The sequence below is a fragment of the Chlorocebus sabaeus genome, chromosome 16, assembly GCF_047675955.1.
Source record: "Chlorocebus sabaeus isolate Y175 chromosome 16, mChlSab1.0.hap1, whole genome shotgun sequence".
Lineage (NCBI taxonomy): Eukaryota > Metazoa > Chordata > Mammalia > Primates > Cercopithecidae > Chlorocebus > Chlorocebus sabaeus.
Genome location: NC_132919.1, coordinates 71040724 through 71057490, shown reverse-complemented (window position 1 = coordinate 71057490; position 16767 = coordinate 71040724). Strand labels below are relative to the sequence as shown.

At 37.6% G+C, this 16767-nt stretch overlaps 1 protein-coding gene across 2 annotated transcripts; it reads right to left on the bottom strand.

Moving 5' to 3' along the window:
- Positions 1-5694: 5694 nt before the first annotated feature.
- On the bottom strand, positions 5695-16207 carry KRT222 (keratin 222). Of its 2 annotated transcripts, none has more exons than XM_008012778.3 (6): positions 16039-16207; positions 12950-13078; positions 11019-11239; positions 8700-8776; positions 8374-8509; positions 5695-7651 (listed from the first exon to the last, which is right to left on the bottom strand). In XM_008012778.3, the coding sequence occupies exons 1-6, from the start codon at positions 16132-16134 to the stop codon at positions 7423-7425; spliced, it is 888 nt and encodes a 295-aa protein (XP_008010969.1). In that variant the 5' UTR covers positions 16135-16207; the 3' UTR covers positions 5695-7422. The 2 variants fall into 2 exon arrangements, with proteins under 2 accessions (XP_008010969.1, XP_008010970.1); XM_008012779.3 differs by having other exon boundaries at positions 15957-16147.
- Between the last annotated feature and the right edge of the window lie 560 nt (positions 16208-16767).

Here is a 16767-nt window from a genome sequence, read left to right as displayed (position 1 = left end):
GAGTGGTGCCTGAGAAAATGTACATGAAATTGCTTTTTTAAAAATATTCACGCGTGTAGTCCCAGCACTTTTGGGAGGCCGAGGCGGGCGGATCACGAGGTCAGGAGATCGAGACCATCCTGGCTAACACTGTGAAATCTCGTCTCTACTAAAATTACAAAAACAAAATTAGCCGGGCGTGGCGGCGGGCGCGTGTAGTCCCAGCTATTGGGGAGACTGAGGCAGGAGAATGGCATGAATCCAGAAGCGGAGCTTGCAGTGAGCCGAGATGGCGCCACTGCACTCTAGCCTGGGTGACAGAGCGAGACTCCGTCTCCAAAAAAAAAAAAAAATATATATATATATATATATATCTATATACATACACACATATATACACACACACACACATATATATATGCATCAGGGACATGTAAAGGATTAATGTACGATACACGAAGTCCTCGGAAGGGATTCCAGTACATTCTTTTTCTGGTTTTGCCCAGCAAGTCCAACCTGGTTTCTTCCCTGCCTTTGAGATTATGGTGGGGCGACTGGGCAAGTGCAGTGCTGGGGAGGTGCTGTGTGTTGTCCCCAGGCAGTCTTCTGAAGAAAAACTGCAGGTTTTGAATGTTAGGAATAAAGCACACCATAGTAGGAAAGGGATGGCCCACAAACGGAGAAAAGGGAAAGGAGGGGACCTAAGTGGAGCAGTGACATTGTCTGATACACTTTGTCACTGGGCTTCTGCTCAAATGTCACCTTCTTAGTAGGTGTTTCCTGACCTCTTTAAAATTGCAGCTCATTCCCCAACCCCCAGTGTCTGTTCATGGCCTGTTCTTTACTTTTTGTGTAGTACTTATCGCTACCTAACATACTATACATTTTATGAATTTATTTTGTCTTTTTCATTTTCTTCTTTTCTTTTCTTTCTTTCTTTTATTTTTTTTGAGACGGAGTTTCGCTCTTGTTGTCCAGGCTGGAGTGCAATGGCACGATCTTGGCACACTGTGATCTCCGTCTCCGGGGTTTAAGTGATTCTCCTGCCTCAGCCTCCCAAGTAGCTGGGATTACAGCATGTGCTACCACAGCTGGCTAATTTTGTATTTTTAGTAGAGACGAGGTTTCACCATTGGTCAGGCTGGTCTTAGACTCCTGACCTCAAGTGATCCACCCGCCTCGGCCTCCCAAAGTGCTGGATTACAGGCGTGAGACACTGCACCCGGCCATCTTTTTTTTCCCATCAGAGTGGAGACGTTTGACTTTTGGAACAGTACACAGCACATTTAGGTGCTCAATACTTGTGGAGTAAATACATGAATGACTCATTTTCTTCCCTTGGTTCTTTCTTTATCAAAGATTTGAAAAATTAAGAAACACCAGCCTGGCAACATAGGGAGACCCCATCTCTTAAAAGAAAAAAAAAAAAAAATTAGCCAGGTGTGGTCTCAGTTACTTGGGACGCTGAGGTGGGAGGATTGCTTGAGCCTGGGAGGTCAAGGCTGCAGTGAGCTGTGATCATGCCACTGTACTCCACCCTGGGTGACAGAGGCCCTTTCTAAAAAAAAAAAGAAAAAAAAAAGAAAAGAAGGAAGGATATAGGTAAGAGATAATAGAAAAATAATCTGTTCCCTAGTTCTGAAGAAACTAAAACTGAAGAGTGAACTATCTAGCAAGATGGACTTTACTTATGAGTTTTTTTCCCCTTAAAGCAAATATCAGAACATATGATCTTGCCTTTAGAAGGATATTTCGGTAACTACAGTACAGATGTTTGGAGTTGTGATTATTCCCAGAAAACTTGGGATACAGCATCAATATGACTATTTAAACTAAATATAAGGGTCGTTGGGAGCGCTCACATGGGCCCAGTGGTTAACCCCAGAGATAATCTTAGACCCAATTAAGGCCTAACTTAGGCCTTAGTTTTCATTCTGGCAGCAAGATCCAGAAAGTTGGCCTGCTTTCCCCAGACACTACTCATACTTTTTTGGGGTTCTTCTTTCCCCAAGACAGGGAAGCCAAAACTAAGTGAGTAAGCTAAGGTTCAAGCCCAGGTATCTTTGAGTTCTTTCCATTGTGCTGTGGGAAGAAACTGGTGATGGAGACAGAATTAGGGGTAGGACTGAGAAGAAAGAAGAAAAAGGAGAAAATGAGAGAGAATAAGGAGAAACCTGAAGTCCTTGGACACCCAGTAGTCTGTGAATAGGCTGTCAGTGGTCTATGAACCCTTTAAAGTTATACTCAATTCTTATGGGCTTTTTTCCTGATAGAAGGTTAATTCTTCCATGAGATTTTCAAAGGGGTGCGTGACTCAAGAAAGATTATGAAGCAACCACTGAGCCATGGAGTTTGTAGTATGTCTGTGGAAGCTTTTTTAATGGATTTTTTTTTTCTTAAGCAAGGGAAAGCAAGAACAAAACTTTACCTGACCCAAATAGCCTATGAAAGTCTGGTTATAGACAAAATGATGAAACAAACTAATTTCTTAGCTGTTTCTGTGAAAGCAGAAGGAGTTATGGGTATTGTGTTTTTTGTAGCTGGAAATAGTTGTGAAATATTGAAGCTTAGCAGCTTTCCAGGACAGAGTGATTCACAGAATTTAAAAAGCACGGTTTGCTTTTAGAAACCTCTGTGTTGGCCTCAAAATAACCTCGAGGATTTGGGACAAGAGTGTTGCCACATGGTGTGGAAAGGGATGAACACTGAAAACAGGATAGAGCTGGAGAATCTGGGGTGTGGGGTCTATTATCCACTGATAATATTGGGAGTCTAGGGCAGAGTAGCCAAACGAGATTGTTGCAGGCCGTATCTGGGCTGCTTCCTGTTTTTGTAATAAACCCTTATTTGGACACAGGCACCTCCATTTATTTACATATTGTCTTTGGTTGCTTGTGGTTACAAGGGAAGGGTTGCATACTTGTTACAGGGATCTTACGGCCTGAAAAGCCTAAAATATTTGCTCCCTGGGCTTCAATGGAGCAGGTTGCCAAGGCTGGTCTAGAGTCTAAGCATGTGAGGGAAACTTGGAAACGCTTGTACTGATTTTCACATATACTTTATTTTAGAGCCTTTATTTGTTATATGCCCACAAATACTGCAATCTGTGTGTACATGCCGGCCATAACTTGTAAACATAGGACCAAATTCTGCCCTGTAGACAGACAAACTTTCCTTTGATTTCATGTGTTGATAATTTGAGTAATGTGTATGCATATTATTTATCTAAAATTTAATTTCAGCTCATGTATCATAATACATTTCCAATGGGGAAACTTTCAAATTAATGAAAGCATTTTCTGACTTCAGAGATTTTTATTTTTATTTTCGTTTTTGAGACAGGGTCTCACTCTATTGCCTAGGCTGGAGTGGTACAATCTAGGCTCACTGCAGTCTCGATCTCCTGGGTTCAGGCAATTCTCCCACCTCAGCTTCCTGAGTAGTTCAGACTACAAGTGCACACTACCACACTGGGTTAATTTTTTGATTTTTTTTTTTTTTTTGGTTGAGACAAGGGCTCACTGTGTTGCCCAGGCTGGTCTCAAACTCCTGGGCTCAAGCGATCCTCCTGCCTCAGCCTCCGTAAGTGTTGAGATTAGAGGTGTGAGCCACCATGCCCGGTCAAGAGATTTTTTAAAAATTCTAAAACCATAAGAAAACAAATTGAAGGACAAACTGAACTTTGACAATACAAAGATCTCTAACAAATGAATAAGAGATATGCTTATGTGCAGTATTATTCGCATATTTCTGCATAGCAAATTATCCCAAAATTTAGTGGCTTAAAATAATAATCACTTATTATCTTTAGAGAAACTTTTTCTTTTTTTTGAGACACAGGGTCTCACTCTGTGAGTTCAGTGGCGTGATTTTGGCTCACTGTACCTTCCACCTCCTGGGCTCAAGCAATTCTTGCACTTCAGCCTCCTGAGTAGCTGGGACTACTGGTCTGTCAGCATGCTCGGTTAATTTAAAATTTTTTAATAGAAACAAGGCCTCACTATATTGCCTAGGCTAGGCTTGAACTCCTGAGCTCTAGCAATCCTGCTTAGGCCTCCCAAAGTGCTGGGATTATAGGCGTGAGCCACCGTGCCTGGCATAGAGAACATTTTTGTACTTTAGACAGTGTGCCTGGCATGGAGAACATTTTTGTGCTTTAAGATCTATCATGACAGAACAATTCAAATTGGGTGAGTCACTGGGAAAGAATAACTTTTCTGGCAGCAATTGAAAAATTAAAAATAGTATCTTTACCTGTTGTGTTTTGAACTATTACTTAATCATTGTCAGCTATAATTTCCCCCACAAATTCTTTAAAGACAATTTTCTTCCAAATAGTACTGTATATCTGAGCAGTGCTTTACCAAATATTTTTGCTTGTATATTATTTCAAACAATTGTAAGGTAGGCAGAGTAGGAATTATTACCCAGCATTACCTTTTCCTTTGTTTTCAAGTGTAAAACTTGAGGCCTAGGAACTGAAAGTAGTCCCTCCTGATTACATGGTTAATTAGTGACAGAACCAGGGCTAGGATCCTACAATTGTTAGTAATTGGAATTACTCTTTATTTTTGTATTTTGTTATGGAAGCATGCATTTGAAACATTTCAGAGAGATTGAAGAATATTAATTTCTACTCATGTATAAAACAAGGATAATATTATTCATTGTGTAGGATTGTTGTAAGGAAGGATTAGGGATTATTACGGATAAACACAGTGCCTAGAGCTGAGTAAGTGATTTGCAAATGGTGCAGCCATTATTAAACTTTTCCCAGATTTATGGGATTATGTGATTATTTTGATTTTTAAAAAACTAGAATAAAATATTGATATACCATTCTTAACTCTTTTGTGAAACAAGTTAAAAACTATTATCTATCTACTGTGATTGCAGTTTTCTTTATTCCCCAAATGAACTAACCATATTGGAGTAATTAGTTCTTTGTTTCATTTAACCATGCGGAGATATTTTTGAACTAAAAGGACTGCATTCAAACTCACATACAATGCAGCTTTAGCATTCATATTTCAATTTTTTCAATTTTTGTTTTTTGAGACGGAGTCTCGCTCTGTCGCCCAGGCTGGAGTGCAGTGGCTGGATCTCAGCTCACTGCAAGCTCCGCCTCCCGGGTTTACGCCATTCTCCTGCCTCAGCCTCCAGAGTAGCTGGGACTACAGGTGCCCGCCACCTCGCCCAGCTAGTTTTTTGTATTTTTTTGGTAGAGACGGGGTTTCACCGTGTTAGCCAGGCTGGTCTCGATCTCCTGACCTCGTGATCCGCCCGTCTCGGCCTCCCAAAGTGCTGGGACTACAGGCTTGAGCCACCGCGCCCGGCCAATTTTTTCAATTTTTAATTTTTATTTATTTTTACTTTTTATGAGATGGGGGTCTCGCTATATTGCCCAGGCTGGCCTTGAACTCCTGGGCTCAAGCAATCCTCCCACATTGGCCTCCCAAAGTGCTGGGATTACAGGCATGAGCCACCGTGCCTGGCCGTGTTTCATTTTTTAGATTGTATTGAAATCATTACCTTGGTAAATTCATATCCCAATTTAAAATGCCCCAAAGCGAATAAAGCTTCATTATAAATTCAAGTACTGTATTTTAAAATGTACATGTTATACACCCAATAGATGCATACTGGAATTACTACAAGCAGTTACATTCATGACGCCCAGTACTAATTTTTTTTTTTTAACACTGCAATAGATTATGCTAGATATATTGCTTTATTATGATCACTGTTGCTTAGTACAGTAACTTTAGTACAATAACTTATATGATTGCATTTTTAAAGCTTTAATAAAGTTTGTAGCATTTAGCAATATTGAATGAAACATTTTTTATGTATAGGATGTATTTTAGGTCAGATGCTTATGCAAGAATAAGCACTTAACATGCTGTTACATCCTTGACAAAACAAAATCATCCCTTTTCACTAAATAGAATAAACCAGACTAAAAGGAATCTGAAATAATTGAAAGAAAATTAAAAATTTTATATCCTTGTATTATGTTAAAGATTATTTAACATAATATTTTCCTGGTTAAAACATACATTTTTCTGGTTGAAATATATATAATTTTATATGTATATTATATATATATGGAGAGAAAGAGAGCTAGAGGGAAGAGAGAGAGAGAGAAACATTTTAAAGACTGTACTAAAATGCTAACATAGCTGTAGCCCTTAGATGATACTTTAGCTGGGAAAAAGTTGGTGAGTTGTACTCAACTACTTTTTCTGCTTAGAAAAGAATTAAGAGCTTATAAATTTCTAATGTCTTAAAACAGGTATTTATTAAGATCTTAAATATACCTGTATTAAACAAATTAGGTTATTTTAAAAACTTTGCAACAATACCTCACTTATTCACAAATATATTTTCTACCCATATTTATTACAATTTGAACAATTTAAAAACAAATCCTGCAAATACTCTTAGCTTAGATAACAATACCGTTATCTTAGTTCACATTAGATAACAATACCATTATCTTAGTTCACATAAATGATTGCAAGAAATATTTATAATACTTCATATAGTATCTTATCTACGGCTCATAGCAAACACTCTAATCACATTTAGCTTTACAGATGGAAAACCTGGGATGGTGGATAACTGTTCTGATAACTATGGTAATACCTTTTCAATTCGCTTTTCATGTTTGCGCAGTTGGCCTTCTGATTTTTTTTTTCTTTTTTTGGTGGGGGATACAACCTTTAAAGTTCTTTGAGTAAAGTAAATCTTCTGGAAATCAGATACTTATTACAAAAAAAATCTTTTAGAAATATGTAGATTAACTTAATTTTACTTATCTCAAATTAGCCTTGGGGTGTGTTCCATAGTTCGCTCAGAATTTCTCATGGAAATAACTCTTACTTCTTTCAGTATACAAATGATTATCTCAAGAAGAAGAATCCTCATTAAGTGACTAGTGAATCCCCTTTTAAAAACTTGTTTATAATTGTTCTTTTTGAAAAACAGAACACACTGTAGATTTAACCACACATTGAATAACAGTGAATAACTCAGTGTGACTCTTAACATAATACAATCTTATTTAAACAATTCTTTTTTCCTTAGCATATTCAGTCATTGAAAAAAATTACAAAGACTTCACTAAACCAGTTAAATGCTTACAGTCTCTGATGAAGTTTCAAGGGAAAAAGAAGACTGTTTGGAGAATATAAAGAAATAGACTGTACTGAATTTGTGATTTTATTTTTAAGCTACTCCCTCTCATTCATATATGTCTATCTCCATAATTAGATTCAGAGAAATGTCCTTTACTGGTTTTTTCTTCTGAAGAGAACCACATATTGATCATAACATTTTCCATACATATGTAATAACTTACATTTTGGGACAGAGGGAGTTGGTATAGCCCACCTTGGTCCGTCCTAACATTTTCAAATCAAGTCAAATACTATCTTTGGATTAATCAGCTGTTGATGGAGGTTTGATAGAGGGAATACTGCATGATCTTCTCATGATAAGCCTGACTTCTATATCTGGTAGATTATCCTGCTTAGTCTGTAAACACCCTTCATCAGTGGCTGCTAAATGAAGATCAAATCGAAGAGAAACAGATTTTTTCCTCAGTCGAGGGTTATCTTTAAAGAAAGAACCTTCCCATTCTTTAATAACTTCATCCACTTTCTCTGTCCTGAAATGATAAAATAACCTTTTAATAATGAAGTATGGGTCTATTAAAAATATGTATTATGTATTTCATATCTATGGAAAAATCAAGAAATTTGTATAATTTATAGTGTACAGAATTTATAATGTACTTACTTTAACAACCATATGAATAGAATTTCAAAGGAATTCTATGGAATTTCTCTTTAGGAATTCTCATGTTTGGGTTGTATTTTTGGAAAAAAATGGCAAATTAAGGATTGAGTACTCTTCCATGAGTTTTTATGTATATATGTCAGATTAAAAATCACAGAATAGGCTGGGTATGGTGGCTCATACCTGTAATCCCAGCACTTTGGGAAGCTGAGGCGGGCAGATCATGAGGTCAGGAGAATGAGACCAACCTGGCCAACATGGTAAAACCCCATCTCTACTAAAAATACAAAAAAATAGCTGAGTGTAGTGGCACGCACCTGTATTCTCAGCTACTATTCTCAGATACTCAGCAGAAGAATCTCTTGAACTCGGGAGGTGGAGGTTGCAGTAAGCCAAGATTGTGCCACTGCACTCCACTCTGGCAACAGAGCGAGACTCTGTCTCAAAAAAAAAAAAAAAAAAAAAAATCACAGTATACTAAAACTATGTTTGGAAACATTTAAACAAAGAAGAGTAATTACTGGGATTACTCAAAGTTAATTTCTTTACATATATTTATTATTATTTCTTAGTCAAAGTTTCTTTACTTACTGGATAGTGCCATGAGCTTCAGTGCTCTCCTTAACGATACTCCCATTTAAGATTGCCTGTTTGGTCACTGTTTCTACGTTTTCATTCTCATACTTTTGTGGGACTTTTGTAGTAAAAGATATTTCATTTATAATGGCTGTGAAAATATTATTTATGATATATTAAATTACAATATTGAATTACTGTTCACAAATTATATTCAAACTTTTATTCAAATATTGCTTGCTTTTTTTTTTGCTACTTTAGAGTGTTTAACTTCCATATAAAATAATCCCCGTAAATAGTACTTCACTTTTCAAATGAGTTTGTTTATGTCAGAAACTCACCTGATGGTAAAACAAAACCAACTTTACTTGTGGTAGGCTTTTTGTCTTTTTTCTCACCTTGGATACAACCATAATATCTGAAATCGGAAATAATTATATTTTAAGAGCAATATTGTATTAGCAAATAATTAAAACAAACAGAAGAATGGATAAATTGTATATTCATGCAATAGAAACACTATTTAACTAAAAAGAAATGAACTAAGGCTACACTGTATGTTTACGGATGGATCACCTAAGAATAATATTGAGTGAAAAAAGTTTTATAGTTTTATAAAGTTTAGAATAATATGCAAAACAATTTCACACTTTGTAGAAATACATACATATTACTATAAATAAATGTATGAGACTAATAAGCATCAAATTCAGAAGCCAGGTCAGGTAGAGGGAGGAGCATGAGATTGGGGGATGTGGCTTAGGTGTCCAGGGAAGTTCAACAACATTGGAAACATTTTATTCTTTTTTTTTTTTTTGAACTATTTTACTTTTTAAACTGGGGGAAGTGGGTACAGAGGTGGTCATTGTATTTTTATGAAATTTTCTTGTATATCTTAAATGTAGCCTAATTTTTTTTAAAGTTTTACTATGGAAATATTAAAGACTATTTGATCAATATCTTGAATGATTAGGAATTAAATAAAATTCACAACCATTCATTTTATTTAACAATTATATAGTTACATGTATATAGGATCTGGAATGATTAGGAATTAAAATTTATAACCATTTAACTATATAGTTACATATATACATATACATATATGTATATACATGATATATATACACACACACATTTACATAGCACTTACAATGTGCCAGGTATTGTTTTAACCACTTTACAAACATTAACTCATTTAATCCTCACAGCAATCCTATGAGGTAGGTAGTAGTAGTATTCCCATTTTACAGATGAGAAAACTGAGGTACACAGAGGTTAAGTAACTTGCCCAAGGTCACTCAGCTAGTAAGTGGTATATTTTTAATTCAGTTTCTGTTTTTTCAAAGATTTAATAAATATCAGGATTTATTATAGGCTAAAGTTGTTTCACCTAGTTTTCATCTAGTTTTATAAAGGACTTATAATTTGGAAATAAGCAAGAATAAAGATTTCTTCATGGAGAATTGGAGGTTATGTCATGCTCAAAGCAATATGACCTTATAAGTCATTACAGATTATGATGTATGAATTAATAAGAATTCCTCTTGATATCTTTTCTTATCAGGACATCTGGTAGTCTTTTAAATCATGACTCAAAATAATATTGCTTTCCATGGTTGTAATATAATGACATTATAGTAATTATTATTGTTTTGGGGTTTGATGTGTGGTATAGGGTGAGCCCTTGGTCAGGGGGATTGTGGTGATTCTGAATTTTCCAGGCTTTCATTGTGGGTGATCCTTAGAAGGCACAGACTAATCCTAGAAGAGATGAATGGCAAGGAAGTGAGAAAGGAAAGGTCTCTCTCTCTCTCTCTCTCTTTCTTTTTTTTTTTTTTTTTGAGATGGAGTCTCACTGTGTCGCCTGGGCTGGAGTGCAGTGGCGTGGTCTTGGCTCACTGCAACCTGCCTCTCCTGGATTCAAGTGATTCTCCTGTCTCAGCCTCCCTAGTAGCTGGGATTACAGGCATGCACCACCATGCCCGGCTAGTTTTTGTATTATTATTATTGTTATTATTTTAGTAGAGACAGGGTTTCTCCATGTTGGCCAGGCTGATCTTGAACTCCTGACCTCAGGTGATCCTCCCACCTTGGCCTCCCAAAGTGCTGAGATTACAGGTGTGAGCCACCACACCCAGCTGAGGAAAGGTCTTTTTCATGATTAGCTCATTATAATCCCAGACTCCTGGGCTTAAGCAATCCTCCCACCTTAGCCTCCCAAGTAGCTGGGACTACAGGTGTGTGCCACCATGCTCAGCAAATTTTAAATTTTTTTATAGAGATGAGGTCTCACTATATTGCTCAAGCTGGTCTAGAACTCCTGAACTGTAGTAATCCTCCTGCCTCAGCCTCCCAAAGTGCTGGGATTACAGGAGTGAGCCACTGCAGCCGGCCAAGACTACAAGATCATTTTTGTAGTAATCTAGAATTGTTTACATTTTGTTCTAGCTGACTTTGGCTATTTGGTTCCTAATTTTGGAAGTCTAGAAATGGTTCTTTCATATATTATTTGCAGTGCATACCTTATTGTATGAACTCAGCGAATACACCAAGATGATGATGGGTTTTTTGGATTTAATTTCTCTGACTACATCAACAATGGCATAAGTGGCTCTGTATTTCTGGCCCCTTGTCATTAACTAAATGGATTTAGGTACCTGATTTCTTCTTTTTCTAGGAGGCGGCGATACGTTGCTATTTCTTGTTCCAGCCTCATCTTCGTGTTGAGAAGCATCTCGTGCTCTTGAAGCTGCTTTTCGATGCCGCGCCTTACTTCCTGTAGCTCTTTTTCTAGTCCTTCAATCACAGCCTCTAGGTCTTGCAGCTGCATCTGGTAATGCTGCTCGCTGGCATGTAGGGAGTTTTCAAGGCCCCTTTCCTGTTTTATATAGATTTTCATCAGTGAATCAGTAACACAGAATGTGTTTCTGAAATCTGATTTGCAATATCTTCATCTTTTTTTTTTTTTTTTTTTTTTTTGAGACGGATTCTCGCCCTGTTGCCCAGGGTGGAGTGCAATGGCACGATCTCGGTTCACTGCAACCTCCACCTCCTGGGTTCAAGTGATTCTCCTGCCTCAGCCTCTCAAGTAGCTAGGATTACAGGCGTGTGCCACCACGCCCGGCTAATTTTTTTTATCTTTAGTAGTGACGAGGCTTCACCATGTTGGCCAGGCTGGTCTCGAACTCCTGACCTCGTGATCCGCCCGCCTTGGCCTCCCAAAGTGCTGGGATGACAGGCTTGAGCCACTGTGCCTGGCTGTCTTCATTCTTTTATGTTCCATTTTTTTCTTTAAAAAGATTGCAATAATTGTATTATACCTATGCAAGAGGTGTGTTTCCTTACAGCTTTGTGTGTGACCCCTAATGTTTTAAAAATTATATTTTATGTACCTAACTAGAGATCTTACTATATTTCAAAGACATCTTGTGATAATTCTTACTGCCAAAAAAACACAAACTTCTGCAGCGTGATTAACTTATTATCACTCTGAATTATCTGATTTTTAAATTATGGAAAGTATACTTCAGAGGTAGGCTTTGCTTTGTAAAACAAAAGAAAGAAAATATAGTATATTGAATATCAAAGCCAGAGCAGACTGCTCATAAAAGGCATTTAGGAACATGCTTAAATACTTTTTGTTTGTTTGTTTGAGACAGTCTCACTATGTCTCTCAGGCTGGAGTGCAGTGGTGTGATCTCAGCTCACTACAGCCTCTGCCTCCTGGGTTCAAGTGATTTTCATGCCTCAGCCTCCCGAGTAGCTGGGATTACAGGCGTGTGCCACCACACCCAGCTAATTTTTTTGTATTTTTAGTATAGGAGATGGTTTCGCCATGTTGCCTAGGCTGGTTCAAACTTCTGGCCTAAAGTGATCCACCTGCCTTGGCCTCCCAAAGTGCTAGGATTACAGGCATAAGCAACCGCAAGCCAAACATATTTTCTTTTTCTTTTTTGGAGACAGAGTCTCACTCTGTCACCCAGGCTGGAGTGCAGTGGCATGATCTTGGCTCACTGCAACCTCTGCCTCCCAGGTTCAAGCAATTCTCTTGCCTCAGCCTCCTAAGTTGCTGGGACTACAGGCGTGTGCCACCATGCTCAGCTAATATTTTGTATTTAATAGAGACGGGGTTTCACCATGTTGCTCAGGCTGGTCTCAAACTCCTGAGCTCAGGCAGTCAGCCCACCTCAGCCTCCCAAATTGCTGGGATTACAGGTGTGAGCCACAGTGTCGGCCTAAATATTTTTTATTAGATGTCTCAGTGGCATGGATAAAAGAATCCCCACTGTGAAGACTTTGGATAATAACACATGCTCTATTCCCCAACTTCAGCAACTAGAGAATCCCAAGGTAATAAGAAAGGATTTCTTCATTTTTACAGGTCTGAACTAAACCTTGAGTGAGTTGATAACAGCCACTGCCACAATGGGGGGAGGGGTGAGTAATTAAACTAGGATCAGGGATAGAATTCAGTGGCCTTGATTTCCAGTTTCTCATGGTTAATAAACGGACATGCATCCTTCCCCCTCTCTTAATCAAATCACGTCTGAGGACTCGATGGGTCAGTTACTTTTGAGATCATTCTCACCACAGCATGGAGAGATTCAATTTCCACTTGCAGGTGGTGCCACTGGCGTCGGGCCTCCTTGAGTTCTGCTTGAGCTGCCTTCAAAGCCTCTTCATCTTTGTCCATTTTTTTGCTTATGTCTTCTTCTAGCTATAAGAAAGCCAACAGCAACAATAACAAACAAAAAACAAGGAGTGCTTCTGAAAATGAGATGTGTAAGAGCAATTATAGAAAAATTGTATAGGAATCAAAACATTTTTCCTTAACTTGTTAGATTATAATGTGTGTTCTAGTGCCTAGTTAACTAATTAAATATGTGAGCAAGTCCATTGCGTTCTTAGCCCATTTTCTTCTATGTAAAATGATTTCAACAACTCTCTTCCAATTATGACAATCTATGAAATAAGGAAAAATACATTTATATGAATGAAAACAGTTTGTAGGACCAAGATTTGTGATCTCTGATTCTTAACTTTTCATTATTTATGGATCATTAGGAGGAAGGATTGAAAATTTGCTATTTCCCCCCACATTTTCTTGTAGGCTGCTTTGCAGAAGCAGATAAACAGTTGTACCCCCCAAAACTAATCAATCCTGGGGCCAGGTGTAGGGACAGGAGTAAATTCTGCTAGTAAGTACATTACTGGTAATTTAGAGAATTAAGTTACTATAGGCAATAAGGCTCGCAAATAGACTTCCCTATTAAGAAAATCTGTTGATTTACCTTTTTCAGGATGATTTTTTAAAAAGGCATATTAATTTTGGGTATCTGGGTAATAAAATGAATAAATAATAAAAATGACTTCTCTAAGGATTATTTTCTAAATATTCTCATATTAAAAAAAGTAAAATTTTTATATTTAGCTTTAAATGTTTTTATGTTGATGTTGAAATTAAAAGAAAGTATCTGTTGACAGAATTTTTAACATTTGGCCCCAGGAACAGTGAGAACAATGTATAGAATTGATTATAGTATTTTGAAGCAAAATTTATAACTTTTAATATTCTTATAAAAAAGCATTTTAACATTAAAAAATTTAATTTTATTATACAATAGATTTTTTAAAGGAAACGAAGTAAATGAAAGTTTATGAATAAAGTTTAGGGCAAGGTATTTGAGAACAAAATTCGTACATTTCTTTTGGTTTGTTGAAAATCTGTTCTTAGTGTTAACTTGGCAAAGTCATGCAGCAAGCAACACCTACCAGAGCAACTACAGAAGATAAAGTAAAGAATTTTGGAAAAAAGAAAACCGAAAAATGCTGGTGTCTGCTGGTCTTGTGGCTTTCGAAAATGGAACTGGCAGCTAATCTTGTTTGGTAACTACCGTCCCAAGATGGCCCCTAAGGAACTCTATCATCTCCCAAGATGAGTCCTAGGGTGATCCCCTTCTCCGTTGACTCTGGGCTGACCTGGGTCTTGCTTTAACCAGTAGAATGAGGCACAAGGAATGCTGTGCCACTTCTAGGCCTAAGTCTTAGGAAGCCTGATAACTTCCACTTCTGTGCTTTTGGGAGCCCTGGGCCAATATGTAAGAAGTCTGGATGCCCTGTTGGAGAGATCTTGTAGAAAGGCCAGATGGAGAGAGACCCTGAGGCTACATGGAGTGAGAGAGGAAGTCCCAGCAGAGCCAGCCTTTTGGCAATGCCCTGCCAAAGTGCCAGACACGAGTGAACCCAGTCATACCCCAAGACGATTGACGTCCCAGCTGAGTTTTGGGGGTGTTATACAACAATCTGTAACTAAAATAGCTTATTTAGAAATTTTAAAAAAATAACTAAACAATCAGGCTGTCTTGAATTTAATTCAGCTGACTTTCTGAGTTATTTGGAAGAAAATCCTCCAAAGTAATTTCAAGTTAAAAGACACTTTAAACAAAACTTTACTGTAGTCTTTTCATTTGAATTTACTCATTTTGGCCCCGTGACTTGTAAACTAAACTCATATTTCTACTACTGCAAAGGTAAGTGTTTTGTTTACAGTTTTTAGAAGTTGTCATCTATTTTTTTCTTCTGTTTGTAAAGGTGAATGAACTATCCCAATGCTTACATGTACCAGTGACTTTGCTTAATCTAAGATGTTGATCATTCTTTATGAAGACTAAAAATGTTACCTAGAGGTGAAATTTACAATGGAACTAAAAATGAGTTGCTAATGGAATAAAGCCCTGAGATTTTTCTACTAATTTTTTCTTTTTTCTTTTGGGTGATATTCTTAAGTAAACTTTTTGCTGTATTTCAGGGCTTGGAAGATACCTTGAACCCATATATGATAGGTAAACTAAAAAATCCCCTAAATTTCTTAATCTTTGTTTCTAAAATATTTGTTTGTAAATTTGTTTAAAGACTTGAGACCTTAATTGCTGAAAGTGATTGTTAGTTTAAAACTAAATCTATGAAATTAGGATTTAGTCCTTATCCAAGTTGGCTTTCTTTCTCTTTTTTAAATGCTTAAATATTACAAGCTTTGTAATGGAAAGAAACGTTTCTCATCTTATAGTACAGAAGCAAAAATCTTAGTGGAGAATCGTTACCAATTTGGGGAATTTCGATGGTCATAATTTATATCATTGTTTCTGAATGCCATGTTCACACACTCAGATAATTTCTATTTATAACAATCTGGTATAAAACGGAACTCGTTAAAAAGATGATAGAAACCTTTTAGAAATATTTATCTCTAGAAAGTGTACATGCTAATAAATCTTACTTAAAGGTTTTACATTTTAAAGATATTATTTAAATTATCTCTGTAAATAACTCCATAATATCTTTGAAGGGTATTTGGAATGCTTCCTTCCTGAATATTGTCTGTAAGAGGTTAGAGTGCACCATTTTATTGTATGTTGACCCCATGTTAATGATAGGAACCTCACAATTTATATAAAAATCAAGTGCATCAATCAATGCTTATTTAATGGCAATTTAACAATATAATCACAGTATTTCCCCCTGTAGTCCCAGTCACATTGCAGTAGAAGCTAAATTCCTTCCCCAATAGATGCTGCATCGAAAAGGAAATACTGTACCTCAGAGAGGCCGGGACAGGAATTGGGTAGACATGGACTGTCTCCTTATTCTGGAAGGTGCCTGTCTGTATGAAATCATTACCTGGATCCTTGTTGAGAGCACCGTCTCTATCTGATTTCTGGTGAGGATCTTTTCATAGTTTGCCCTGATCTCATTGAGTAGCTGGGACAGTTCCATTCTTTTCCCATCCTCCACCTTGGCTAACTGAACCTTATCGATAGGATGAGTCGCTGCGGCAGAGTCTGCTCGGTCTGCGCGGAGGGCAGGGAGCCTCGCAGAGTCTTAAAGATGCAGAGCTCCTTTTTCAGAGGCCACGGAAATTCTTGTCTTTCTAACTAATTATGCAAATACGGGGTAAACTCTTTGCTGCTATTGTTATTGATATAGTAGAAATGTCAGATTCTTCATGAAGGAAAGGAAAATTTCAAAAACCTGTACTGGTTCCCTGTACAAATTGAGCACTTTGAGGGGAGGGGGAGTTCATTGTTGTGAAAAGGAAATGGGGCATAACTTTTTTTTTTTTTTTTTGAGACGGAGTCTCGCTCTGTCGCCCAGGCTGGAGTGCAGTGGCCAGATCTCAGCTCACTGCAAGCTCTGCCTCCTGGGTTTACGCCATTCTCCTGCCTCAGCCTCCCAAGTAGCTGGGACTACAGGCGCCCACCACCGTGCCCGGCTAATTTTTTTTTTTTTTGTATTTTTTAGTAGAGACGGGGTTTCACTGTGTTAGCCAGGATGGTCTCGATTTCCTGACCTCGTCATCCGCCCGTCTCGGCCTCCCAAAGTGCTGGGATTACAGGCTTGAGCCACCGC